Source organism: Sceloporus undulatus, chromosome 2 (genome assembly GCF_019175285.1).
Source record: "Sceloporus undulatus isolate JIND9_A2432 ecotype Alabama chromosome 2, SceUnd_v1.1, whole genome shotgun sequence".
Taxonomy (NCBI): domain Eukaryota; kingdom Metazoa; phylum Chordata; class Lepidosauria; order Squamata; family Phrynosomatidae; genus Sceloporus; species Sceloporus undulatus.
The window spans coordinates 183445660-183473305 of record NC_056523.1 but is presented as its reverse complement, the minus strand read 5'-3'; the positions used below and the strand labels follow the sequence as shown (position 1 = coordinate 183473305).

General features: G+C 43.4%; 1 protein-coding gene across 4 annotated transcripts; it reads left to right on the top strand.

The window, feature by feature from the left end:
* The first annotated feature begins 4720 nt into the window (after window positions 1–4720).
* Window positions 4721–26761, top strand: RDH8 (retinol dehydrogenase 8). 4 transcript variants are annotated; one of them, XM_042448017.1, is made up of 7 exons: window positions 4721–4913; window positions 9750–9911; window positions 14449–14628; window positions 15889–15982; window positions 20155–20338; window positions 23604–23866; window positions 23907–26761. In XM_042448017.1, the coding sequence occupies exons 1-6, from the start codon at window positions 4808–4810 to the stop codon at window positions 23826–23828; spliced, it is 951 nt and encodes a 316-aa protein (XP_042303951.1). In that variant the 5' UTR covers window positions 4721–4807; the 3' UTR covers window positions 23829–23866; window positions 23907–26761. The 4 variants fall into 4 exon arrangements, with proteins under 4 accessions (XP_042303951.1, XP_042303950.1, XP_042303952.1 ...); XM_042448018.1 differs by adding an exon at window positions 9188–9277 and having other exon boundaries at window positions 4778–4913; window positions 23604–26761; XM_042448016.1 differs by having other exon boundaries at window positions 23604–26761.
* The last annotated feature ends 885 nt before the right edge of the window (window positions 26762–27646 follow it).

Here is a 27646-nt window from a genome sequence, read left to right as displayed (position 1 = left end):
TTATTACGAATTAACTACATCAGTACCCTGCTTTTCCTCCACTGAAATCATGGCTCTCCTGTTCCTTCCCCCATTTTATCCTCACAACAACCCTCTGAAGTAGGTTAGGCAGTGAAGACAGTATAACTGGGCCCAAGTCACCTGTGTTTATAGGCTCAATCAAGCCTTGAAATTGGATCTCCCAAGTCCCAGGATTAGGGTCCTTTCAAACTACACACTTACAACACTATGATTCCACTTTAATTGCCATGAGTACATCCTATAAATTTCTGGGATTTGCAGTTTAGGAAGTGACTCTCGAAAGTATCAGGCAGTGAGCTCTAGTGCTTTACTGAATGACCAAGCCCTCGGGATTCCATAGGATGCAACCATGAGAGCTGAAGTGGAATCATAGCACTATAATTGTGTAGTGTGAAATGGCTGTAGCACTCTACCTGAACATCACACAGGCTCTGAAAGTGGCCAGCCCAATTGTGTAGCCAAAGGAGTAGGAAAGGGCAGTGGAAGCCCTACCAAATGGCAAGGTAAAGAAGCCTGTTCAAGCATTAAATTTTGGGTATCACAAAGAGTGGCAGACCAAGGGGCTGGCAGACTAGAGCGACTAGGCATGTCCCACAACATTTTCTTGTGCAAGTCCTACTAGAATAATTGGAAGTGCTACAAAAGCTCTCTGAAGAACCTTCCATGTATCTGATGCTAATGAGCAGAAGGATGATGCCACTTGGAGTTTCTGCTTTGGCCCTCAAACAATCTTGATCTAGGCCTAGAAATGGGTAGAAATGATGCGATCCACCCCCTTTTGTCCAGCAATTATAGTGGCAATGGAACTGCTGTGGAAGAGTTGTCCTGCATGGTCATCACTCCAAATTCCAAATGTAGCAATAGGTGAAAAGTGTCTGTCCTTCAAAGAATCACAGAAGTCCAGTGATTTGAAGGGAATGGGAAACTGAGGTACCTATAGAGGAGGCTTAACCCCCTGCCCTTCTGCTGCTGTCATTGATAAGTGTATACCATTCGTGAAAGGAATGGAAGAACGGTTGTAGGCAATAGATGTATTGAGAACCATTGCACAACATATAACCTAAATATAATATAAAGCAATGAGGCCCCTGCCTTGTAAAATAAACACTGAGCCGGGGGGAGGTGGTTTGCTTTGGAACTACAGTTCCCATAATCTGTTGCCATTCAACATGTTGGGTGGAGAAGTGGGGGGCCGCATTCCTAAATGTCAGGAGTGCACCTGTTTGCGGAAGGTGATTTTTTACCATCTCTGCATAAAGAGGGAAAGATTCTGCAACTCAGTTGGGGGAGAGACAGTTTCTTCTGATGTCAAGTTCCACAATACCTTACCATTGGTCATCCAAGGCTAATGAGACTTGAAGTTCAAAATAGCTGAAAGGTTAAAGGTTTCCTCACCTTTGTCTTAGCCCTTGCTATGGAACACAGAGGCCATGCACCTATGTTCCCTTAAGTCATGTTTAGCTAAAAAGACTCCTATCATCCTTGGCTGAAGTCATCCCAAAGAGGTGACACAATCCTGTAATAGCACTGGGAGGATGCAATCCTATGGTTATGTACTTGAGAGTCTCACTAAACTCAATGGGACTAACCTTCTGAGACAGAGTAGAATTGCACAACTGATCTATACAGTAAACATAATTAGACTTTCACCTTATTTTTATCCAATTAGCTGGATGAAAATAGTTGTTTTTTTAAATGACACAGTACAATGTTCAGTAAACAGTAGTCAGAGAATGTGTATGTGCATCTGTGTGTGTTGGAGAGAGAGAGAGATCATTGTACAGAAGCTACAATATGGTTCAAGAATGAGAATAATTCAAACACTGGGTTTGGAGACAAGATTTTAACTGCTGATGGATTTATTTATTTTTAATCCACTTCCTCCTATTTCCCTAAACGATTCAACTGGTTGAGTCTGAACCCAGAAAAAGTAAAATTTTGGGTTTTTCTCTCCCCCCCCCCCCAATCCAAAACTAAGGATTGGCCCATGCCGCCATCTAGTGACAATGTTCAGGCTTTGCAGAAAGAAGAAACCCTCCGTGTTAGAAGAACTTTCTGTTCCAGCAGAACTACATACAGTAAGCATCCCTGTATTATGGGGGACAGATGGCACCCGATCCTGTCTAATCTTGGAAGCTAGGCAGGGTCAGCCCTGGTGAGTACTTGGCTAGGAGACCACCAATGAATCCAAAGTGCTATAGGCTATATTTCAGAAGAAGGAGCTGGTAAAACCATCTCCAAGTATCCCTTGCCTAAGAAAACCCTATGAAATTCATAGGATTGCCATAAGTTGGCAGGTGACTAGAAGGTACATACAAACATACACTCAGTCAAGAAACAAACAAGCTTCATTTATATACCACTTCATACCACCTAAACAGTGTCTAAGTGGTATGCTAATTTGCCCCCAACAACCTGGGTACTCATTTTAGTGACCTCAGAAGGATGCAAGCCTGAGTCGAGCCCTTTTTCTGGTCTTGAACTCGCAACCTTGTGGTTTTGAGTGAGTGGCTGCAGTACAGGCATTTAACCAATGAGCAACAGCCCTGAATTTGCAAGGCATGAGCAGAGATGTTGATAAAAGGGTGAGTTGGAAGTTTCTCATTTATAGAATCACCATAAGTCAAAGCTGACTCAGTGAACATTTAACAACAACAGATCTGTAGTAATAGTAATCTCTTTGGGGTTAAAATGTATATAATCACCACCCATGCCAGCAATAGGGAACATATGGCCCTCCAGATGGTGCTGAACTGCATTTACCATCATCATTCACAATCAGCTATGTTCCCAGAGCTGATGGGAACTGCAGCCCAACAATGCCTGGAATCACATCCTTTCCCCACTCCCATCTATCTTTTAAATCAAATAGAATATCCTTCTGTTTTGTTTTTGTTTTGTTTTGTTTTTCAGAATTAATCAGCTATTTTGTATACAGAACATGGAAAACTTTTCATCCATTTAATGGAAACAGAATTTAAAATAAAAAAAATTGATGAGCAGGAAGGTAGCTGATACCTATCAAAGTAGAGGAAGTCATTCTGGCAAGCAGCTGTGCTCCATACTTCAAAAAGCACTCTCTAGAATTTTTTCCTACAACAGGATTGGAAAATAGGTGGCCCTCCAGATGTTGTTGGGACTGCACCTCTCATGATCTCTCTCCACTGTCTAAGCTTGATAGGGCTGTTGGAAATTGTAATCCAAAAACATCTGGAGGCCCACACACATCCTGAGCCTCTGAAAGGCAGCCCTGATTTATTATGTTATAGTAGAGATACAACTCTGAAAATGCACAACACCCTAGGTTCCCTTGAAAGCCACACAGTTGTGCCTTAGGACCACCTATAAATAGCAAAGTGGGGTCTCAGCTTGTTCTCTTCCTCAGGGAGAATGCCATTTTGGTTCCTCAGCCCACTTACTCATTCTACTCTAAAATGGTAATGCCACAATGTAAAAGCTTGGGTTGTTTACCTGTCTGGGCTGAGCCTGTGCCAGAGTTTCTTAGAAGGAACATAATGAGATTGCTCTTTTCTTTTCTTTCTTCTGCAAGCAGTTGCTCGCCCTTATTGCAGCCTGTGAGCTGGGTCCTTCTCACCCCTCCATTTTAAAGATAGGGAACAGAAACAGAGTGAGGTGCCACCCAGCGAGCCTATGGACTGAATTAGAAGTGGATCTTCCCTCCTGTTGTGTGGAAGTGCATACATGTGTGTATGTCCCTTCCAACATTTTACAAATGAAAACTGGGGCACATCTGGCCAAGCAACATCAGCGGCAAAGGGTATCAATGAGGAAGAACAGACACGCTTAAGAGAGGCTGTAGCAGTTTGCTTTTGCCTGAGCCTAATGTAGAGGACAAGATTTAGTCTTCCCTACTCCCTATGGAGTTGAATGTACACTACTCTTGTTATGTTGAACTCAGTTTGCAGCAAATGTGGAAAGCTGAGCAGAAAAGGAAGGAAGTGGAAGGAAGAGAAGAAACTTGGACATTTTAAAAGCAGTTTAAAAAGTGGGGATGACAAAAGATTGATTTGGACTATTCCTGTCAAATTAGAACAGTTAGAGGATATGGTGTAAAACAGGGGTGGGAATCATGTAGTCCTCCAAATTTTTCTGTACTGTGATTCTCAGAATTCCACGCCATTGGCTATGCTGGCTATAACTGCTGGGAGTTAGTCTGCCAACATTTGAAGAACAAGATGATTCCCTCCTTGGCATGTGGATTTTGATTCCCATTCCTCTTTAGGATGCAAGAGTTGCAATATCTGAAACAATACATGTCAACAAGAGATCTCCATTGTTCAGAATATTCAAAACACTCCTATGTATTTTCTTTGTAAGAGGGCTTGAGAAACTTACTTTTTCTGACTACAGCTCCCAACCAGTGGTCACAGTGGCTCAGATTCCAGGGGCTGCACTCAGAAAAAATAACTTTTCTCAGTTCTGCTCAGTAAGTCTTGAGATGACACTGCAAAGGCACATTAAAGGTATTATTATTATTGACCACTAACCATCCAGAGTGGATTCTTGGACCACCCGCCAGTGTGCATGACTACAAGAAGCCCATAGACACAGCTGGTGAGGGGGGAGGGAGTGGGGAAACAGTCAGTGGCAGAGCTCTGGGAATTGCAGTCACTGGTTTGGAGGGGTGGCCATCTGCCAGAAGGAGGTGCCCCCGCCCACCTCAAGCCCTGTCGCCAGCTGATCCCTGGGTCACATGCTGGAAGAGAGAGCTCTGTCACTCTCTCTGCCCTGATCCCTTCTAGGCACTAGTCCCTGCAGCTCAGCCATGGCCAAGGCAACTCCACGCACCGTGCTTATCACCGGCTGCTCCTCGGGCATCGGGCTGCGCATGGCTGTGCAGCTGGCACAGGATCCTGGCAAGCGATTTCACGGTGAGACCAGGGCATCCAAAAGAGGATGGGGGTTGGTTGGTATGAGTGGGCATTGTTTGAGGGGTGAGGGAGCAAACTCACCTGGCTACAGGAGGAAGAAAGGATGGGTGTGTGTTTGTGTGTGTAGGTTCCAACAGCTTTGCTATAGCAACCTCCAAGCATCTTCTGTAATGCTCAGCCTTCACCGCTCACAAGAAGAGACAGTGGTGGAACAGAGAACCAGGTCATAACTTTTAATAGGAGAGTGAGAAGGACCTCACATGAGGCTTTAATTGAGAAGTACTTAAACAGACCCAGCATGTCTCTATTAAAGTCAGGCATTAATTCTCAGTGATCCATGTCAGTCTGCCACTGAATGTGTGGGCTGCCACACCCACTCTTGAATTGTTATCCCCAGAGGATTCCCATTGCTCACCCAATCCGGCACCCTCTTTTCCCAGAGCACCCTGCACCCCTTGCACTCAAGTCTGCCTGGCACTTTGCACATTCACTGTGTTCGAGTTTTGTCCCCAGCACCCACACTTTTTCCTACCTTCCTGCTTGCTTCCCCTATCTACTCACCCCTCACACCCCTTTGTCTTTTTACTCCTGTTGTCCAGTAGAAGCAAGCCATTCCCTTTGCCCTGAATCTTGGCTGGGTGCAGATTCAGGCACAAAGGATACTTGTATAACCAATTACAAATGACCAAAGTGTGTGCAGGGAGGGGGTGGGAAGGTCTCAAACATCATAAGAATGTTATCAAAGGCCAGATCCTTTTCTTTCTCCCTCCTCCAGAAACACCCTGCTCCAATCCAATCCCACCAACTTTGCTTTCTCTGAGATGGATGGTGTGTGTGTGCACACAAAACTGTGCTACTTACATAGCCCAGGGTTAAGTAACTGGATCAGAGAGGCACTGAGTCCAAAGGGCATGAGAGATAGAGAGCAAACCATAGGTCTGTTAGATAATGCTTCAGGAACTGATATAGCAGAGATCCTCTGAGAGTTAAACGTTTGTGTACTGTCTCTCTCTCTCTCTATTAACTATACTCTCACACCACAGGTGCACCACAATGCCAACTGCAAGCACAAACATGGCTTGCACACAAATGCTGCCACAAAACACACAACTCTTCATGCATGGCTGCCTCATGGCCCATACTTAGGCACCTGCACAATGTGCGCTACAACCAAAGTTCATAAGAACATAACTGCCTCTGATTGGAGCCTAGGTCCTCTGTTTACAACAATGATCGGTCAGGTGGCCCTGTAAAGCTCACAAAAGGAGGAGTGTCAGGTTGGTGAACCATCCTCTGGTCCACATCCCCTGGCCACTGGCATTTAGAGGTAGACTGCTATTGTAGATAGGGGTCTTATTTAGTTATATTAACTGATAGTCATAATCAGACCTATCCTCTGTGGGTTTGTGAGACCCTCTAGGAAGGCAAAGTAATCTAGCGACCATGACCACATTAATTGCATAGTGTATATACACCAAGGCATGTTACTTGTACCACACAGAGTCATAGTGAGTGAATTCAGCCCTCACAAGGCACATACATAATGGGCCCTTGGTATCCCCTGGGCTTTGTTTCCAGGAACCCCCCCCCCCCCCCCGACATGGATACCAAAATCTGTGGATGATCCCAGTCCCATTAAATATAGTGGGATGATCAAGTCCCATTAAATATAGTGACATAGTAAAATGGTGTCCCTTATATAAAATGGCAAAATCAAGGTTTGCTTGTTGGAATACACACACACACACACACACACACACACACACACACATATATATATGAGTATTTTCAAACCATGGATGGCTGAACCTGTGGATAAAAAAAATCAGTGGATAAGGATGGCAGCATAACACTGGGCTCGCTTTCTGAGCTGAGAAGCTTTATGAAACACACAGATTGTAAATGCAGACAATCACAAATACTGTTACCAAAGGAATCCTGAATTCTGTGTTAATCCCCTTCTCCCTTTACATTCTGCACCCAGATAATCCATCCTGTTGTATTACATTACGTGGATAGAGCCTATTAGTGGGATTCCATCCCTGCATTAGCTCTGGGAAGAAAGGTGGGATTGACATTGGTAGATTATTGGGATAAGCTGTTGGGGTCCATGAATAAGAAAGCACAAAGTAGACACCAGTTGAGTAAGAAAGCAATGTTAAAACAACAACAACAACAAAAACAACTCATACATATCCTATATTTCCCCCAAAATTGGGAGTCAAATTGTTTACAATAATAAAACATATACAGATAAAAGCAATTTAGCTATTATTGATACATTATTAACATTAAAAGTTGTTTGCCTATAATCATAAGATCTAGAAACTTGGGTTGTTGTTTTTAAACGCAGTCTGAGAATGACAACCAAACTGGTTGGCAATATCTTGCAGTTTGTGAGGAAGGGTGAACGGTTCCTAGCTATTATAGCTTAGAAAAATGGAAATCAAGATGTTTCAAAACTGTCTTGCATCTGCATGAATTCACTATGTACATTTGCTGAGCAGTTCTCTCTTAGCCTCAGACCCTTTGTCTGTAGAAATATGTGCTAGGCCATGTCTCAGACTATTTGCCCATCAGCCTAGTATTCACTACTCTGACTGGCACAAGCTGCTCACAGTCTTGGGCAGAGAAAAGTCTTCTCCATGGCCTACTGTCCAAACTATTTCATTTTTTAAATGAAGAGGCTAAAGATGGAACAGATACTTTCTGGGTGGAAAACATTGTTCTATTGTTGATGGTTCCTCTTTAAAAGGCAGGCGTATGTGGCAGGTTGACCCAACATCCCTGGTTGGACTCAAACCACCAATTTTTGAGGGGTATAGATAATAACAATGACCTGCTGAACAAGGTATTTGTACCACTTAGTAACTGGAAGTATGCAATGTTACAAACACTCAAAAAGAACAGGTTCTGAAGCCCTAGAACAACTACGTCTATGATACTAGATAATAAATGGTAAACGTTACTGAAACTTCGTGTGTGTGTGTGTGTGTGTGATGTGTTATTATTTCTTAAAGAGAGGGCATACACAAAATCTGTCTATTGGAAATACACAGGCAAACATACACTCACAAAACACACTCACATTATTGGTATTCTTGGCAGCAAAGTTTTCATCCAGCTTGGTTTTAATGTCCCCCACTCCCAAACCCCATCTGCACAGAGGGGATTAGCTGCATAGGGATTTAGCATCATGACCCCAAAGCAGCTTACAATGCGTGAATCCTCAATTGCCCTCCTGACCTCTGGGAAAGAAACAACATTCTCTGCTTCTGAGCCAGCCAATCTAGACCTGCCGCCACTGGGTTTCAGGCTGCAGCAGAGCAAATAGCCCTGGTGTGTGTGTGTCTGTGTTTCTGTGCAACATAGGGGTTCCCTTTTTTATTTCTAAGCTCTCGGTCTTTCCAAATTATTGCTATAAGGACATACTGGATGTGACAACTCACTCAGCTACATCACTAACACTATCACCATAATGGATTATTATTATGATCGTGATGAAGCCAGCCTTCACATTTCTGGATACCAAAGTGGTGCACAAAAGCACAACTGCATATATTCCAATCCACTTTCCCAAAATATTCAGCTTCCTTTCTTTGAAAAAAGGTCTCTAGTCCTCATGGAGGTCCAATGAAACATCATAAACTGTGTGCTGCTCAGTCTTGTTTGGTAAGAAGTGAACATCCGCCAGATTTCCAGTTCTCTGATCAAGAAATGCAGAGCTACCAGGATGACTAACAGCTATATTGAACATTATTATTTTCAACACATTAATTTAATTTTTAAAAACAGATCTTAACACTTTAAACTGTGAAGTTAGATGTGTGTAGGTGGTTTGAGTGCTGGACGAGGATTCTGGTAGACCAGAGTGAGAATCCTCACTCAGCCATGGAAGCCCACTGGATGACTCTGGGCAAATCATACACTCTCAGCAGGGATGTAGCCAGGATTTTAGGAAGGGGGGGGGTCCAGACTAAGTGCCACCATTATAATGGGGCTTGGGCCCGGCGGTGCAGCAGCACACACCATTCATTTTTCTAATGGAAGGGGGGGATCCGGACCCCAAGAACCCCCCCCCCCTTGGCTACATCCCTGCTCTCAGCTCAGAGGAAGGGTATACCAAACCTCCTCTGAAAAAATCTTATTGAGAAAACTTTGTGATAGGTTCACCTTAGAGACGTCATAAATCAGAAGCAGCTTGAAGGCCCGCAACAGTATGTGTAATGTGATAATGTTTTTCTCTTTTGATTTTGTTATGACCCAATCTCTAGTCTAACCTGAAGTCTCTCTTTACTGCACAATATGTGGCTCTGTGGGGGTTTTGGACTGAGAAAGTCAAAGCTGAAAAGTGGAACAATGAAGTAAGAGAAATTATAAATAAGATATTCCACATTATAGGTACTGGGTATTAAAATATTTGCTATAGTCATCAGAAGGGGATGAGGAAGGGAGAAGGGGCTGAAAGACTTGTGACATAAAAAATTATCACTAATTATTTCAGTTTTTATTACATGAGTTGTATGGTAGAGCCAGTGTGGCGTAGTAATTTGGGTGTTGGACTGCGACTCTGGAGACCAGAGTTTGATTCCCAGTTTGGTCACAAAATCCACTGGGGTGACCTTGGGCAAATCTCATGCTCTCAGCCTCAGGGGAAGGCAATGCTAAACCCCCTCTGAATAAATCTTGCCAAGAAAACCCTATGATAGGTTCAACTTAAGGTCGCCATAAGTCAGAAATGATTTGAAGGCACACAACAACAACATAGTATATTAAGCATAAAATAAATTTTAAAAAAATCAATGACTATTTGCCTGTGCTCATTTTTCCTTCCAGTCATTGCCACCATGCGTGATCTCCGCAAGAAAGATAAACTGGAAGCAGCTGCTGGAGACACACTCAATAAGACTCTCACCATCCAGCGCCTTGACGTCTGCAATGATGAGTCTGTAACTGAATGCATCAACAGCCTTCCTGGGAAACAGCTGGATGTGCTGGGTAAGCACTTTGAAGAAAATACTTATTTCATGGGATGGGCAAATGATGACCCCCAGATATTGCCAAATTTCAGTCCCCAGCATTCCTCATCATTGGTTGTGCAGGCTAAATTTGATGGGAGTTCATGGAGAAAATGTTTATTTCACAGGTCAAACCTCCAGATGTTGCCAACCCTCCAGATGTTGCCATTTCTGGCAACTCTCCAGATGTTGTCAAATGTAAGTCCCTAGCATTCCTGATCACTGACTATGCTGGCTAGGTTTGATGGGAGTTGCAACTCATCTGGAGGACTGCACTTTGCCCATCTGAACATTATAGCTAGAGAACTGATTGCTCACATCTATCAGAGCATACTGTGATTGGTGCTGGGAATGGGAGGGAGAGCAGTACAAAATAAATTTAATGGAGAACAACACTCTTTACTCCATTAAAGTGTTTGCTTTGTAAATCATCTACTACAGCATGGCTATTATAACAACTGTATTACCTAATTGAACCTTAAGTACTCATTCAGGATCCACATAAATTTTGGTAACACCAACGGGTTTTCTAAGCGGGGTTCTATACTGCTTTCTAAAGGGCTTTTAATATAGGTCTCCAGCAGGCTTTCTCCTTGCTCAATGAAACAGACTAAGGAATACAGAGACCCGAAGGCAGTGAGCAGTCATTTCACATTGCTACAAAACAACACAGTAATCTTTTACTGTATTTATTACTGTACATTTTTTTTTATTCTGCCCTTGCACCAAGGAATGTAAAGCAGAATACATAGTTCTCCCTCCACCACCCAAATGTATCTGCCTAACAACCTGCAAAGTGGATTAGGTGAAGAAAAAGTGAGGGGGAGAAAAACAGCAGACCCAGGGACATGCACCCGCTAAATATGTTTGACTGTTGACCTATGTTTATGGAGTCCAGGGTTTGATTCCCTGCTTGGCCATGAAACCCATTTTGCCCACTTTGGGCAAGCCTCATGCTCTCAGCCTCAGGGAAAGGCAATGGTAAACCTCCTCTGAACAAATCTTGCCGAGAAAATTCCATAATAGAGTCACCTTAGGGTCGCTATAAGTCAAAAACAACTTCAAGTCACACAACAACAATATCTGCAACTAGGTTTCTCCACTTTAACCACTGCACCAGACTGGCTTTCAAAAATACACCACTAATAAACAAAATATATGATAGGTTTCACCAGTGGAAGAAGGAGATAAATAGTAAGAGAAGAGGTCTAATTGGGGCGAGTTTTTTTAAAAGATGTCTCTGCCTGTTTTCCATCAAGCCAAAGAGTGTCCCTGATCAGTCAAAAAGAGGAGAGGAATATCTTCCACTTCCACAAGAACTGTCTCCCTTCCAGTCCCTGGGATTTTTCTTGGGGTGAGATTTAAGAGGAGCACCAGTGCGTAGTGGAGCCAGGGGTCATGTAGTCAAAGCCCTAGGACTTCCTCTGCAACTTTGCTTGAATTTACTGGAATCTCTACTGTATCTGCAAGAGAGATGTAGTTATCCAAGTTTTAATCCAAACTATCTGGGATGATGTAGGTTGCATCTGCACTATAGAAATAATGCCGTTTGACACTGCTTTAACTGCTATGGCTCCATGCTATAGAATCCTGGTATTTTTAGTTTGCTGTGGCACCAGAGCTCTCTGACCGAAAAGGCTAAATATCTCACAAAACTACAAATCACAGAATTCCATAGCATTAAACCATGGCACTTAGAATGATGTCAAACTGCATTATTTCTTCAGTGCAGATGAAGCCTTGGCCTTGAACAAGAAAGAGTTATTAGATTTACAAACAACCTTGTCCTTATGGAGAATTAAAACTGCTAAAAAAATTAAAGTACATACACACACATTGTGCTGAACTGTCAACATATTGGAAGAGTGGACTGGGATGAACAGATACACATATTATTTTGTGGAGACAATGCAGCCCTCCAGATGTTGTCCATGTGCAAATCCTATCAGCCTTATCCAATGAAGCCAATAGTGAGGAATTATGGGAGTTGTTGCGTATATCCTCTGGGGAGCCAACACCATCTCCATCCTTGCTTTGTATGATAGAGGAGTTAATCAGACAAGGGGAATTGGAAGTATAATTTGATGGCAATCTGAATGCAATCATGGGGTTTAACGTTATTGCGTGATAACCCACTACACACAAATTCAAGCAATGGGAAGTCAGTCCAAACGCAATCATGTGGTTTCACGTTATTGCGTGATAGACAGCCACACGCAAATTTGGGCAATGGCATGCTATTTTCGGGCAGTGGGGAGCCAGTTTGAATGCAATGCGCATTCACATAATTGCGCGAAACTAGCAACTTTAAGTGAATGCGTTCTGGCCCCACTTTCTTTGCATTCAAATTTAAGAGAAATTCCTCCCATTTGATAAACTCCACAGAGACTGTAAAGGAAACTCCGGTAGCTTGCAAAACAATGGTTGGTTATAATGTACTTAAGAGTTTTCTCTCTACCTGCATTTGGATATTCTGATGGCCTGCAGTCAACACAATAAAATAAACTGGCTAATTTTTGGACATGTTTCCATTAAGGTCCATACACATCACCTTAAGGTAGACTCATCCAGACATCAGCCCTCTCTATCCTAGGCTGCTGTCACACTACAAAGTTGATGCAGTTTGATGTCATGTTAATTGTCATGGCTCCATCCTATGGAATCTTGGGTTTGTAGTGTGATGTGGCACCAGAGCTCTCTGACAAAGAAGGTTAAATATTTCACAAAACTACAAATCCCATAATTCCATAACATTGAGCCATGTCACTTAAAGTGATGTCAGTGTATCACGTCTGCACAGTGGATGCAGCCCCAGTTAACTGATGTAGTGCAAACCACTGTGCACCATAAAAACAGAGCAGAAGTGAACATTTGGTGTCATGCCAAGGAAAGTTGTAGATCCAGGATACTTGGTTGCCTGAAGAAGACCCACTCCCCTCATCTTCAGAAACAGTATCTACTACTTCACTACTGGTATTAAAATACTAGCAACAACTGGCCAAGATCTTTTAGGAAATCGCCCAACATAAAATCACTAGTGAGCCAGTCTGTAGATCAAGATGTTCATTCAATGATTTTGTTTTTATTAAAGTATTTTCAGCCCATTCTACATATCCTGATCAAGATTCAAGAAGTACAACAAACAACTCAAAACATTTTAGACACGCTAAAAACTCATACATAAGAAAACCTGCAATCTGATAGATTGCAAACCATACTAAGATCTTGCAAGGGTAAAAATGACTTGGTGAGCAGCCAAGTTTTACTGTGGCAACCTTAAAGATTATATACTTTTGGCATTTTGTTTCAGTTTGTTGTGCTCAGCCTTTCTCAGTCCCTTAAGGGAAAATATTTCAAACGCAGACCAATTTTATCTGTTTATGTTATCCTTTTAAGGAGAAACCCTAAGGCTATGTACAACATTTTGAATCCTAAAACACTACCTTCAGGCAAGGTACAATGTTGTATAGATAAACTTCTCATTTGAGAAGTTTCCTACCTGACAGTGAGATGTCAAGATGCCCAAACAAAGGTCATCTTTCTATATCTGTTGCTTCCATCTTGGCCTGGCCTTTTTACCATGCTGGGAAATATTGGAAAGCATTGTATTTGCAGTTGCTAGGCCCCAACTATGATGTGATGTTGCAGTTGCCTAGCAACCACTGTGTTTGCCTTTGGGAGAGGCCATTGCTTCGTGGTATGTCACATGCTTTGCATACAAAATATCCCAGGTTCAGTTGCCTTTGCCTAAAGGCACCAGATCCCATCTGATCTTGGAAGCTAAGCAGGATCAGTATGGAGATGGAAGGCCACCAGTGAAGACCAGGTGCTGTAGGCTACACTCCAGAGGAAGGAACTGGCAAAACCATCTCTGAATATTCCTTGCCTAAGAAAACCCTAGGAATTTCATGGTGTCACCATAAGCCGACGGGTGACTTGAAAACACATACACGCACACAACCTAACCAAATGGCCAATTCAGGGGTAGTGTAGACACACATAAGAACACACTCCAAGAAAAGTTAAAGAAAAGTTAAAAAGAAAGAAAGAAAAGAAAAAGTAATGCTGGTTCTATCACAGGCTTTATTCACTCTTTCCCTCCCTGCTGTCCCACAAATGCTTTGGACTTCAGCTCCCATCACCCAAGCCAGTATGGGCAATGGCCAAGAATCCTGGGAGCTGTGGTGAAAAACATCCAGAGGGCATCAGGTTAGGGAAGGCCAGCCTACCTTGCCCAGTATCCAACAATCACTAACAAGAAATGCTGCTAGGAAGCCTACAAACTGGACATAAATGCAAAGCAAATGGCAGCTGATGGCACAGAAATGTAAGACAGCACAGTTTAGGAGGAGCATAAGTGGAGAAACACAGAACTAGAAATGGAAAGAATGACATTTTATAAAGGGATCTCCAGACTCACCTAGATTGCACTTTGGCAGAAACTTCTGTGGGACATGGTGGCTAATAATGTTTAGAGTTGCTGATGTTTGTTTTATTTTATTTATCACCTTTCTTAGTGAACAATGCTGGGGTGGGGCTCGTGGGCCCCGTGGAGTCCATATCCATCGATGATATGAAGCGTGTCTTTGAGACAAACTTTTTTGGTGCCATTCGCATGATCAAAGCTGTTCTCCCTGAGATGAAGAAACGTCAGAAAGGGCACATTGTTGTCATCAGCAGCGTCATGGGGTTACAAGGTAGGAATAACATTGGGTACTATCAGGAGCAAGCAGACTCCTGAATCCACAAGGATATGTCTGCAAGCCTTTAGTGTAACTTATGTAGCAAATCACGTATCATGCCATGGGTCCAAATTAAAAACCCCGAAAGTTACTCAGTGGCTGAAGAAATAAAACACCCACAGACAGTTGGGTGCAGACTGCTTCCTCCTCCTATTTTTCTATCATTTCTGTCACTACTATGCATCATTATATTTATTTCCCACCTTTATTCCAATGAATTTGAGGTGGTGTGCATGGCTCTTCCCTTTCCCTCTACAACCTCACAACAATCCTATGAAGTAGGATCATGCAGAGAGAGAGAGAGAGAGAGAGAGAGAGAGCACTCAACTGGCCTGTGATCATTCAGTGACTTACCTTCATGGTTTATTGGGGGCCTAGACCAAAGATTTTCCAAATTGCAGTCTAACATTGTAACTATTCCACATTGTTTCTCATTTGAGCTAGAGCTGACAATCTGGACCTTTAATCTTTAGTGGGGGTTAATGCAAAAAATAAAACTAACTTTTTCTAGGGGAAACTGGGAGTCTGCTTTTATGTGAACTATGAACAAAGGGGAAACAATCAAATTTTCATCATCAAAGATCTGATCTGAATGTTTTGTTTAGTTTTTTAAATTCTAATCTCCACTTTGGGAATTTGCTTTGTCCTGCCTTTTCAGAGAACACTGCCTTTCTTTGATTTATGCTTTCTTTATGTCCATCTGTAAAATATCTGAAGCCACAGTACATGCTGTGCCTCCCTTGCTTCAGATACTCAAGCATGAAAAAGATCCTCTATTTCTCAGATTTCTCTCTGGGCTCCCAGATCCATATTGACTTTACCTTTTGCTCAGCTTTGTTAGCATCACTGTAGTTGGCATCACTGGGCACCCACTAAGTTCCTGCATTTCCTTTATTTGACTAAATGTTTTCCTTGCTTTCCCTGTCAGATGTCTCCCTCATCTTTCTTGAAAGTGTCAGGAGCAAAGAGAAGGGGTAGCATCTGCTTCTTGTCTGTGGTTGGGCAGCTGTGTAGATGGGGCCTAAAAGCAAACCAATGGAGAGCAGCAACAGTGACAAAGAAGACTTATTGGACCCACTCAGGGCACCCTGAAGTGTCTAGCTAGTGTCAATCACGTCTGCTTCTCTGATTCTCTTTAACCAAGAATATAAGAGCCTGGGAAATGCTCTGCCTTGACTCTGTGTTCCCTTCTTGTCTGTTCTCCTTTCCAACCAGGTGTCCCCTTCAATGATGTCTATGCTGCCTCCAAGTTTGCAATGGAAGGGTTCTGTGAAAGCCTGGCTGTACAGCTCCTCAAATTCAACATTTTGTGAGTGGAAGAGTGGGGAATTGAATTGCAGGGGATGAAATCTCAGATGGGGTCATCCTTTTGTTAGGCAGAGTGGGGTGGCTGACTGTGGGGATAGCTGTGGGGCAAAGACTGATAGGAAAACATGGAAAGTAGAGCCTAAGATAGCTAATTGTCCTGAAGTATAGTACGTGAAGAACATGTAGCACATGTGAAAAAGACCTTGGGATTATTGTTGATCATAAATCAAACATGGCCCAGCAGTGTGATGCTGCAGCAAGAAGGGAAATAATACTTTAGCATGCATTGATAGAACTAATTTTCAAAACAAAAGAAGAAATGCTCTCAGTACATTCTGTACTAGTCAGGCCTCATCTGGAGTACTGCATTCAGTTCTGGGCATTGCATTTATAAAGCATATAAACAAGTTGAACTAGTTCAAAGAAGGGCAACATTGGCGAGTACAAACCGCCCAAAAAGGGCAGCCTGCCAGTGCCTATTTTTTCGTCGGAGGGAAGCCTCAGCTGCCAAACGGCACGGCTTCCCACCGGCAGAAAAAGAATCTGCAAAAAGCAGGTTCTTTTTCTGCCGCCACAGCAGCATAACGAGTGTGCCACTGGCGCACTCATTACGTAAATGTCATGCAGTGCTGTGTGGACACCGTGTGGCACTTACGTAACAATGGCAGCACCAGTGTAAACAGGGCGCCGCCATTGTTACGCCCTCATCACGTGTGAGGGTTGTGGGGCATGTGGGTGCTCCGCCCACCAGGTAACCCTCGCACATGATGAGAGTGCTTTAAAGGCCCATCTGTACCGGGCCACAGATGATAAGAGGGTTGAGAAACAAAACATATGAGGAAAGTTGAAGGAGCTGGGCTTGTTCAGCTTTGTACAGAGACGACTGAGGGATCACACGACTGCATGCTTCTAAATGGCTGTCATAGAAAGGAAAGTGCATGTTTATTCTCTGCTACCCCAGAGGAAAAGACCAGGTCTAATGGTTTTAAGTTACAGAAAGGAGCATTAGAAGGAACTTCTTGATGGTAAGAGCAGTTTGGCAATGGAACCAACTACCTAGAGAAATGGTGAAGTCAAGACAGGGAATGGGTGACTTATCTTTCATCCTCAGGGATGAAAACGTCTTGGTCCAATCCTTTGGACAACCATGTGTCCCACTTACAGAGGATAATCTTTTCCTTGAAGGGCTGTTAGGGGCAGTCCCCTGTTTGAGTTTTCCTTTATCTGAAGGACTGACTTGTCCAAGACAAGATTAAGATTAAGAACTGCTAAAAATGGAAAACATTAGCATAGAAGTTGCTTGTCAATAGCATATAAACAAAACAATAGAACATGGAAACACAACCTGGCTGGGGGATTCTGAGAGTTGTCACCTAAACAAGCTGCTTTTCCAGGCTTTGCAACAGACAGTGTGGCACACAAGTCACCACTCAATAGAAAATTGTGACACTGTTATTCCACTTTCATTTCAATGGTTTCAGCTTATGAAATCCTGGGGCTGACAGTTTAGGGACAGCCATTTGCAATTCTCAGCCAGAGAGGTTCCTCTAGTGCATCACCAAACTACAAATCCCAGGATTCCATAAGATCAAACCATGGCAGTTAAAGTGTAAATGGGCCTCTGAGTGGTCTTTTCCACTGTAATGAGATGCACTGTATATCTATAACAGTTATGATTTCTAAATTTCCTTTTGACAATTTTATACAAATCATTGCTTCTTTTTATCCTCTTACTGAGAAATATATAAAAGGCCACTTTCCCAGCCCTGCAAAATGATGGAATTTATCTAACTGAAGAGGGGACGTGGAAAGCAACGACTTTCCTTAAAATAGCAGGAAATCTCTCTCTCTCTCTCTCTCTCTCACACACACACACACACACACACACACACACACACACTAGACTATTAGCAGTTTTCAAAGAGATGGTGTCAATTTATTATCTTGGGTAGAAACTTTCATGTTTGTCCTATACAGAATTCAAAGGAGCTGATAGCTTTAGAAGCAGCGAGCTTGTAGCTCTCTGTAGAGCACAGATAGCTGGAACCAGGAGTGTAGTGATGGAGGGGCAAAACAAAGGAATCCCCTCTTCAGATAAGTCCTCCTTGTTGTTGTTCTGTTGTTGTTGTTGTTGTGCTGTGCCTTTGACTCTGACTTATGGCAGTCCTCTCATAGGATTTTCTCAATATGATATGCTCAGAGTTGGGTTGTCATTGCCTTTCTCTGAAGCCAAAAGAGTGTGATTTGTCCAAGATTACCCAGTGGATTTCCATGGCTGAGCAGGGATTCTAGCCCTGCTGTCCCAGAGTGCAAAACAACACTGGTACACCACACTATATGATGTTCTTTATTGCACAGTACTGTTAATGTTGTCAGGAGGAGATGCAAGTTCTGTGTTGGGGTGAGAATCTTGTACCTCTCCAAATGTTGCTACATTGCAAGTCCCACTGGCCCCATATATACCTAGGACACAGTATATAACAAAATTGCCAAAGTTGGGGATGAAACGTAAAATTTGGTAGTAAACTGAAATTCATTGAAAGATGAAAGACAAAAAGTTGATTTTTTAAAATTAGCACAGAGTTGCCACAATCCCTTCCCTACTCCAAATCAGATCCAAGGTAAAAAAAAACAGAATGATATGTGAGATGACAAGAGTTGCTAGGAAATCACACTGAAGGACAAGGTCAGTCTGGGTTAAGCATAAGCACACAGCTGGCTAAGGATTAAAAAGCTGACAGAATCACCTTAGCCATAAATACTACTATTTGCTAATAACCAACCACATAATTTTGTGTCAAAGGGAATTGAATTTTAACATAAATTATAAACTCATAGAATCTTTAGAGTCAGAAGAGGCTACAAGGGTCATCCAATCCAACCCCCTGCCATGCAGAAATATACCACTACAACATTCCTGAAAGATGACTATCCAAAGAAGGAGAGACCCTCTGTATTGATGTGCACTTGGAGGGGGAAGTAATATGCTCCAGGGAAACATATACAGCTAGGACAGAATCTATAGCAAAATTTCCAAAGTTGGGGATTTTTAAGTCACAGTGAGCTCACTGGGAGAGCTAAATGCCATTAACTGACCCCTCTCTAGGACTGTGGAATCTTTGGCTCTGCAGAGGTTTGTAGCAGACCCAGACAGTATTGCCAATGATTAAGCATTATGGAAATCATAGTTCAAAACATCTGGTGGGCAAAAGGTTCAGCAACCTTGCCTTAATCTCATATGATATACATGTACTTAAGGTTAGCTGAAATAAGCTTCCCCACAGCTGTGCATGAAGAAACACAAAACAGTAATAGAGTACAGAGGCGACCACTACTCCTCTGACTGCAGTGGAAGGAAGACCTAGAGCAGTAGGAGGAAGAGCCCATGGGGCTCCCTCTGATGCTTTCCAAAATCAGTCACTTCAGACAGTTGCCTCGCTGTGCTTACTGTTAGAAACCCCTTAAGGAGCATTTGGGGGTGTTTGGGGCCATGGTGACCACAAAAATAGAAGTCATATTTTGCTCACTTCTGAATCCAAGAGAAGCAACAGAAATCCCTACACTCAAGAGGCCACCCAGAACACTGACTCAAGCAGAGAGAGGTTCCTCTTGAGGGTACTGAATTGTTATAGGCGGGGTACAGACCGCCGCTTTGCGGCGGTCTGCTGCCGCCGCCAGTAGGTCCGCGGGGGAGCCGGAGCCTTCAGACGGCCTGACTCCCGCGCGGACCGAAAAAAGAAGCTCTAAAATGGAGCTTCTTTTTTCGTCGCGTTTGCGACGTAGCGAGGCGCCAGGGGCACGCTCGCTACGTCAGCAGCGGCGCGACGCGTACGGACGCTAAGCGTCCGATACGCAAAGATGGCGCCGGCCATGTAGAAGGGCCGGCGCCATCTTGTACGGACGGAGTCCGTACTAGGCCATGGGGCGTCTAAAAGAGACGCCCCTTTTTTAAAATGGGACGTCCTCCGGACGTCCCAAATGGCGGTGCAGAAAGCACCATAGTTACACAATTTGAAAGTAACATTTTGGAATGTATATGGGATGTGGTGAGTAATTGCCTGAAATATTTGTAAAAGCAGTTGGTAATTCTTTTAAACATCAGACATCTGATATAAGAATCCCAGCTTCAAGCACTATCTCTTTCTGGGTCTTAACAACCTCTTTGTTACACAGCATATCTATGGTGGAGCCTGGCCCAGTGAACACAGAATTTGAGATGAAGCTGATGGAGGACGTGGCACGTTCTGAGTTCCCAGGAGCCGATGCTGCCACAGTGCGCTACTTCAAGGAGATCTATCTGCCAGCTTCACATGAGATCTTCACCACCATGGGCCAGACTCCTGAGTCAGTGGCTAAGGTATGGGCAGAATAACTGGTGAAGCGAGCGAGGAGACCTCTAGAGGAAAGTTCTTTTATATGGGTCTCACTTCTATGCAAACCAGACACACTCCTGTACAGTCTTTTGTCTCTGATCAGCGATAGTAACAGAAGAAGCTTCCAGGTTGGATGGGAAAGCCCAACAGGCCACATCAGATTAGGAGAGAAAATCCTTGTGCATCACATCAGAAAGGATCAGGGATTTCTAGGAGGCCACATAAGGCTAGACAGGGAAATACTACTAGACCAGATCAGGTCCTGGTCCTGGCAGATACAGTACCACTAAACCAAGTTGTCATCAGCAGACAAAGTAGTATTCCACATTGTCAGCAATTCCTTCCTCCTACACTAGCTTACTCAGGCTCCTTTTAAGATCTATTGGTGATTTTTGGTAGCTGCGTGCTTTCAAGTTAGTTCCAACTTATGGCAACCCTAATGCTGCCATAATCATGGGAGTTTCTTGGCAAGGTTTGTTCAGAGGTGGGTTGCCTTTGCCTTTCTCTGAGGTTGAGAGTGTATGACTTGTCCAAGATCACCCAGTCGGTTTTCCATGGCTGGGTGGAGATCCGTATTCATGTCTCCAGCATTGTAGCCCAATGCTCAAACCAATACACCATGCTGGGTCTCCTATAAGTGGCTACAATCAGGCAGACAAACAGCCATAAGCTTCCTCCATAATCAAGCCCTTGACTTGATGGCTCTTAACTAAGTGGCCACTTACCTAGTAGCTTGAAACCAAGGGTGTCCAGTTAATAGAGATTGGGGTGTCTACTTTACCCTCCCATGGCACCCTGGAGGACCTTATTCTCTCTTTTTTTGCCCACCAATCCCTGCAAGAAATAATAATTCAGAGGTCCCTAAAATGACTGTTAGCCTGAAAGCCTCTGTGGACTACTACTGGGCATTTTGTGGGCAAGAGAGCTTTTCACATGTACTTTGTAACTTTCTTATTTACCAGTCACTTCCTGGGGTGGGGAAGGGAAACAATGTTTAGACCTTTAAAAAAGAAGCTTTAGGGGACAATATATATCATTCAGAAAGAAAATAAACAAACAAAAACTCCCCACCAATTTTTTTTTTTTTTTGAGGTGGGTCATGAGGAGCCACCAAAAATGGTCTTGCTGCTCCATGCAGTGCATAAGCTGTCTTTTGCCCAACCCTGCATTAAGTGGATTGCTTGTGCTTTCTCCTTCCAGCCAAACCCTTCATCTCCTTTGTTTTCCAATTTCCCCAAACAGTCAGCATTCTACTCCCCTAAACACACACTATTTGGAGGGAAGGAAGGAAGGGATCCCAAATACCAGAAGCCACAACTATGTCCATCTCCCTAGCTTCCCATGAGCATGTACCACTACCATGGGCAAGCTGTGGTCCAGCACATGCTGTTGGACTGCAGTTTCCATCAGTCAGCACAACCAGTTGGGAGAGACGATAGAAAATTCAATCCAACCATCTCTGGAAAGGATTATGTCTACCCCAATATAGTTCAAGCTGCCCAAATATTTTCAGTTTCTTCTAACAATCATGAGAGCAGAAAGCATCCTCTGGAGGAAAAAGGAAAGCTTCTTCCATATTTTAGCATCAGATCAAATGAGGAGAACAGAACCAAACTTATGGTGGTTGTGGTTTCATTGTCTGTGAGTCTTATGAAACCTGGCATAGAGGGAATTAGCCAGCAGCTGGTTTGTGCATAGGTCTGACCTATTGTGTATGGCAGCAGTGCTTTAAGGGCATAGGTGAAGGTGATCTTTCCCAGTCCCGCTACCTGAAATCCTTTCTCACAAGGAATTTGCTAGGGGCTGGATCTTGGACCTTGTGAGTGCAAAACATGAGCATAAGAACATAATCAAGAAGACTGTTGACAGTGGATCAGAGACCTGTCTAGTCCAGCTTTCTGCTTTCGCAGTGGCCAACTGGGTTCCTTTAGGAACCCCACAAATAGGGAGTGACATGAGTAAAGAGCTCCCACCTGTTTCGCTCACCAATGACTAGTATACAGTAAAGGTTCTGTAGGGAATATATTTCCAACATGATCAGAATCTGGTTCTCTTTGGGTGTGTAATCCTTGCTTAAAGTCATCCAAATCACTCCATTTTGTGATAGCCACTGAACCACAGCTTTATCACAAGGATGGACAACTTCCAGGGGTCTGGAGGATGCCCTGTCTGAGGATATCAGGAGGATGCCTCTCCTCCTGACTTACAGTACCTCCCATCTGCTCTATCTGCAACCTCTACACAAAAGTGCCCACACAAAAGGGCATGAGGGGGCATTTCACTCCATTTTCATGGAAGTGGCTTCATTTACAGACATCTCAGTGGCCACTTCTGGTATTACAAAAAATCCTCTTCCCCTGCCCAGGCAGCTGCTGAGAGCATAATGGGAGGAAATCATAAAATTACAGAATCGTGAAATCTTAGAGCTGGAAGGGACCACAAGGGACAGCTAACCCAACCCCATACAGGAATACACAGGTAAAGCATTCCTGAGAGGTGCCCATGCAGCCTCTGTTTAAATACATCCAAAGATAGTGAGCCAACTACCCTTCAAGGCAATCTGTTCCACCAAATAGTTCTTACAGTAAAAAATGGTTTAAATGGAATCTTTTCTTATAATTTGAACTAACCATGCTGTATTGTTCCCCCTAGAGGGCACTATTGGCCTTTTTTAAAAAACTAAAAATATTGGAAGGGGAAAACAGTGGGGGATCAGGAGAGGGAGGGAGACCTGTGAGTAGGAAGGATCCCTGGGAGCTACACAATGCCCACAGGGTGCACTCTCTGACCACTAAAGGAAGACTAGCTAGCAGTCAAAAATTAATAAATAAAGTATGAAAAAGCAGCAGCAGCCAGCAAATATGCCACTCTAGCACAGGCCTCTTGCAAACTTGTAAAATTTGCAAACTTGTAAAATCATTCCAAAAGGAGCAATCCAGTTGCACTTCAAAAACAGCTAAGGGCCCCTTAGTAGCAGAAAGAATGACAAACAGATGAATCTCATAAACTGGGAATATCCAAGAATATTCAGACAGGGACATGTGGGAGAGGAGAGGAGAGGAGAGGCAAAACAGAAAAAGGAGAGAAAGGACAGACGGGCATGTGAATAAGGCTCCAAAATGGGGGAGGGGGGGAGAAATCAAAGTGTCAAGAATCAAATGGATAAATCATCTGAGCCAGGGGAAAAGGCCCAAACAAGAAGAAGCCATCCCAGAATACCAGAGTCTTGTCTGCTTTCTCTTTTCTCAGGCTGTTGTGAATGTCATTGCAAAAGAGCGTCCACCATTCCGGACACAGACCAATACACTGTACACCCCGCTGGTGGCCCTGAAGTATGCTGACACCTCAGGGGACCTCTCTGTTGGGACCTACTACAACCTGCTTTTCCGCTTCACTGGCATTTTCCACCTCAGCATGAGCTTCCTCAAATGCATCACTTGCAGCTGTTTCCGGCGCCGGGTGACACCTGCCTGAGGAGATGGTTGCTGGATGGTAGTGCAGCCTCACCTCTCTGCAGGGACCTCCTTTGGATGACCAAGGTTCAAGTAGAAGTACATAAGATGTTTTGCTTCAGATCAGCACCTACCCTGGCTTGAAAGTTGCAGGGCTCCTGGAGACTTTGCAGATGAGGAAGTGTGGCAAGGGGATGAGCAGTGAACTTGTTCAGGAGGTGGGTAGCAGTTGGCACCTTTCCTGAGCAAGATGGCTCCCTACCCTTGCCCTGTGTAAGATCAGGCCTTTGTATTTCATGGTAATGGCATTCTAGAATGCATGTATATGGCTGGAGTGATCAGACTAGAAAGCTAGAGAGGAGGAAATGGAAACTTGTGATTCTACTTTTGGTCTGTTTTCCATGCCTTTACAGATATAGAATGAAAGGCAATGAGATTGAGCTTTGATGGACTGTAAAAGTTCCATCATACATGTGCTGTTGTTCATGTGCCATCAAATCAGCTTTGACTAATGAATGAGAGACCTCCAAGTTACCTTGCCATCAACAGCCCTGCTCAGGTCTTGCAAACTCAGGGCCATGGTCTTCCTTTTTTCCTCCTACTGCCTTTAGCTTTACTGAGAAATATTGTCTTCTCCAGTGAATCATACATAACTCAAGAGAAAGTAATGTGGACTTAATGCGTATAAAGTAATGAAGACAGAGTAGTCACAGGAGTTCCATACAATCTGGGTAGCAACCCACTCCCCTGCGGAGTAGGGGCTTAAGAAGCCTAGAATCCTACTTTGCAAATTGTATCAATTTCCCTCAATTCTTTCAAATTGAAGTGGAGATTTGGGCCTTTGTCTTGTGAACCCAGCTATAAACTGGCCAGAAATTATGAGGCAGAATGAGGTGAAGGTGACATGAGTCAAAGCTGCAGGTTGACTTGAAACAAATTGGCCTTCAGCTTGAGGAAGCTATTATATTATGATGAAAGCTTACATAATATTAGCTAAAACTGGCATACTGTGAACTTATCAGAGCCCTGGCTGAGCTTTCATTGATGTCCCAGCATGTTGATGAATATCCTAACTTCTGAGAAAGAAGGTTAAGCACTTCATAAAGATCTAACATAAAAAGGCAAAAATCCTGAAGGAAGTTTGAAGGAAATTAAAAGACTATTAATACAGCTAAGTAAGATCCCTCAATATCTAAATGGTATTTGCAGAGTAATGCAGCTGCTGTAAAGAAAGTTGAAGTCTGACAAGGTCAAAATATGAGACAAGCGGTTCTGGGTGAAAAAGGTACAGAGGACCCAGGACTGAGGAGGCTAGAAGAAAAAGGAGGATCCGCAGTATCATTGCTTGGGGCAATGAATCTACTCTGGGTTTAACTCTAAACTTTAAATGAGATATTCAAGTACCAGGCCTATTTGGGAGCTAGGATTCAGGACTTTTGACCTCTTTAAAGGTTTGAGATTCACCACCTCAGTGACATGGATGCCACCAGCTGCCATAGATTAGCAGCCCCTTCCCCAAAATAAAAGGCTTGGGGGGGGGGGTCACGTGCGATTGTTTAGAATGAGAATGGCTACATTAAGGGTTTTGCCTCCTAAGAGTGGCCAAGGGGAGACTAGAGTAAATTTCTGAGCAGAGCATGATAGTGGGGAATGTGTGGCCCTTCAAATACCACTAGATTGCAACCCACAACATCCCTCACCATAGACTATGCTAACTAGGAGTGATGGAAGTTGTAGTCCAACAACATCCAGAGGGCCACATGACTCATTATCACTGCTCTTGGTGCTCCTGTGATGGCCATAGCTTGAAAGTAGCACTAGCAGACCTAACACCCATCTATCCATTTACACCAAGTTTCTATAAAGTTACTAATGCCGAAAAACAGTCCTAAATGCTATTTTCCAACTTTTACCACTAAAGGAATTCCTGGGTCCCAAATCAGCTTGTCTGCCATGGAGCCTCTGTGCTACAGAACATTTGGCAGCAAGTTCTAAGTGCATGGCCAGTTCAACAGAGGGAGAACCATGCACCTTTCTAGATGTTGTTGGACTGTATCTCTTGCCACTATAGCCAAAGGCATGGAATACTGGGAGTTGAAGTCCAGCCACATCTGCAGGACCACATAATTCCCATCCCCAGTACAGAGCAGGAGCTGGGTCTACTGGAACTTGCTATTACCCCATAATAATTGACCACAGCCAACAATCCAGAGCACAGCCAATACTCCAGTGTGGGTGCACACTGCTGGAAAAGGTTGGCAGTGGTTATTGGCTATGCCTATCTTTCAGGGAAACATTCGTATATCATCACCAGAGCTTGGAAAGATTATCTGCAACATCCAGAATCCCCCAACCTATTTCACAGGTTGTTCTCCCTATAGGTTGTCCCTGTTGTTCTCTGCCCCCTAACAGCTGTCCTATCTTACTTATTTGGTTAATATAGAAATAGGAGCTCATGAGGCATTTCAAACTCATGGGGAATTGCTTGCCATGTCAGCGCTCGCCTCTGCAATGTCAGGTAATGCACCCCACCATCGTCAATGTTACACGTAGCACTTGCTGCGTACCATTGTCCTCAAGCATAGAAAAGGCCCTAAGTGTAATCTTTATACCTACAAGGAAAATCAGAAAAGAGGTTCTTGGGATGAGCTAGAGAGAATATAACTTAGGAATCATGTTGTTTTACCAGAGACAGGTGATTTATTAAGAACAGAGGAGTGAAACGTGTGCTTTCCTCCAGCCATTGTTAGATTATAACTCCTACAATCCTTCACAACTTGTTGTGCCAGCTAGGACTGATGAACAGTGCAACCCAGCAGCACCTGGAAGGTGACTACATAGTCTGTTTGTGAAGAATGTAAGCAGCAGCACTGGTGCCATTTCAAAAAGGACATTCTCTATTTGGGCCACATTTGTGGGGAGGATATCATCATTCTTACCTTTTTTGTTTAGATAGGCCTGTTACAGACAGCCAAAATAAAGCTGCTTCGAGTCACAGTTGTACTGAAAAAATATTTGAGCGTATTTGCTGAAAGGGGTTGGGAATGCTTAGGCTGGAGTTCTAGACCCTGTAGTGATTTGTTTTGATCAATTAATAATAAAAAAAAACTTTTTTGTCAATTAAAAAAGCATTCCAAAAAGTGAGTTTTTAAAATAACTACTTTTTAAAAACCATAGGTGCACAGCATCCCCTTTGAAGAACATTCTGTTTCTGCCTCCTCTTTTCTCAGAAAATGGAATGCTCCTTCTAAGCTTTGCCTGCTGCTGTATTGCTTCTGCAGGAACTTTTGGGTTAGCTCCCGATTTCTGGCAACAAGAGCTGAAGTCAAAGCTTGTGTGGTGACTGCCTTATACACCTGCATACATATATATAACATAAATCTCCTATAAAGCAAGAGCAACAGCTGCTTTCACTTTCTTAGCCGAAACAATCTCACATGGAACCCACCAGGCAGGGAAAGGAGTCAGGTTAGCTACTCTTGCTCATCCTTCATCCTCAACACAATTGAGGGGGAAGGAGTCCCCATGGTCTCCATCACTGTCCCTGCTGTCCACTACCTCACTAATCTGTATCTTCATTTCATCATCACTGCAAGGAAGAGCCTCTTTGGGCTATGTGGGAAGTGGCAAGAAGAAGAAAGTCACAGCCCTCTCTTTCTCTGTGTCCACCATAAATTGAGTTTGTATCACCTCCACTTGGTAGAACTGGAGGATAAAGGCTTCCATAAACTACTACTACTCTGTTTGATGAGGAAACTGGACAGTGCAAGCCTTAACATGTGCCACATCTGAACAGAATGGCAGCACCCACATCACAAACCTAAGTGATCCCATTTGCAG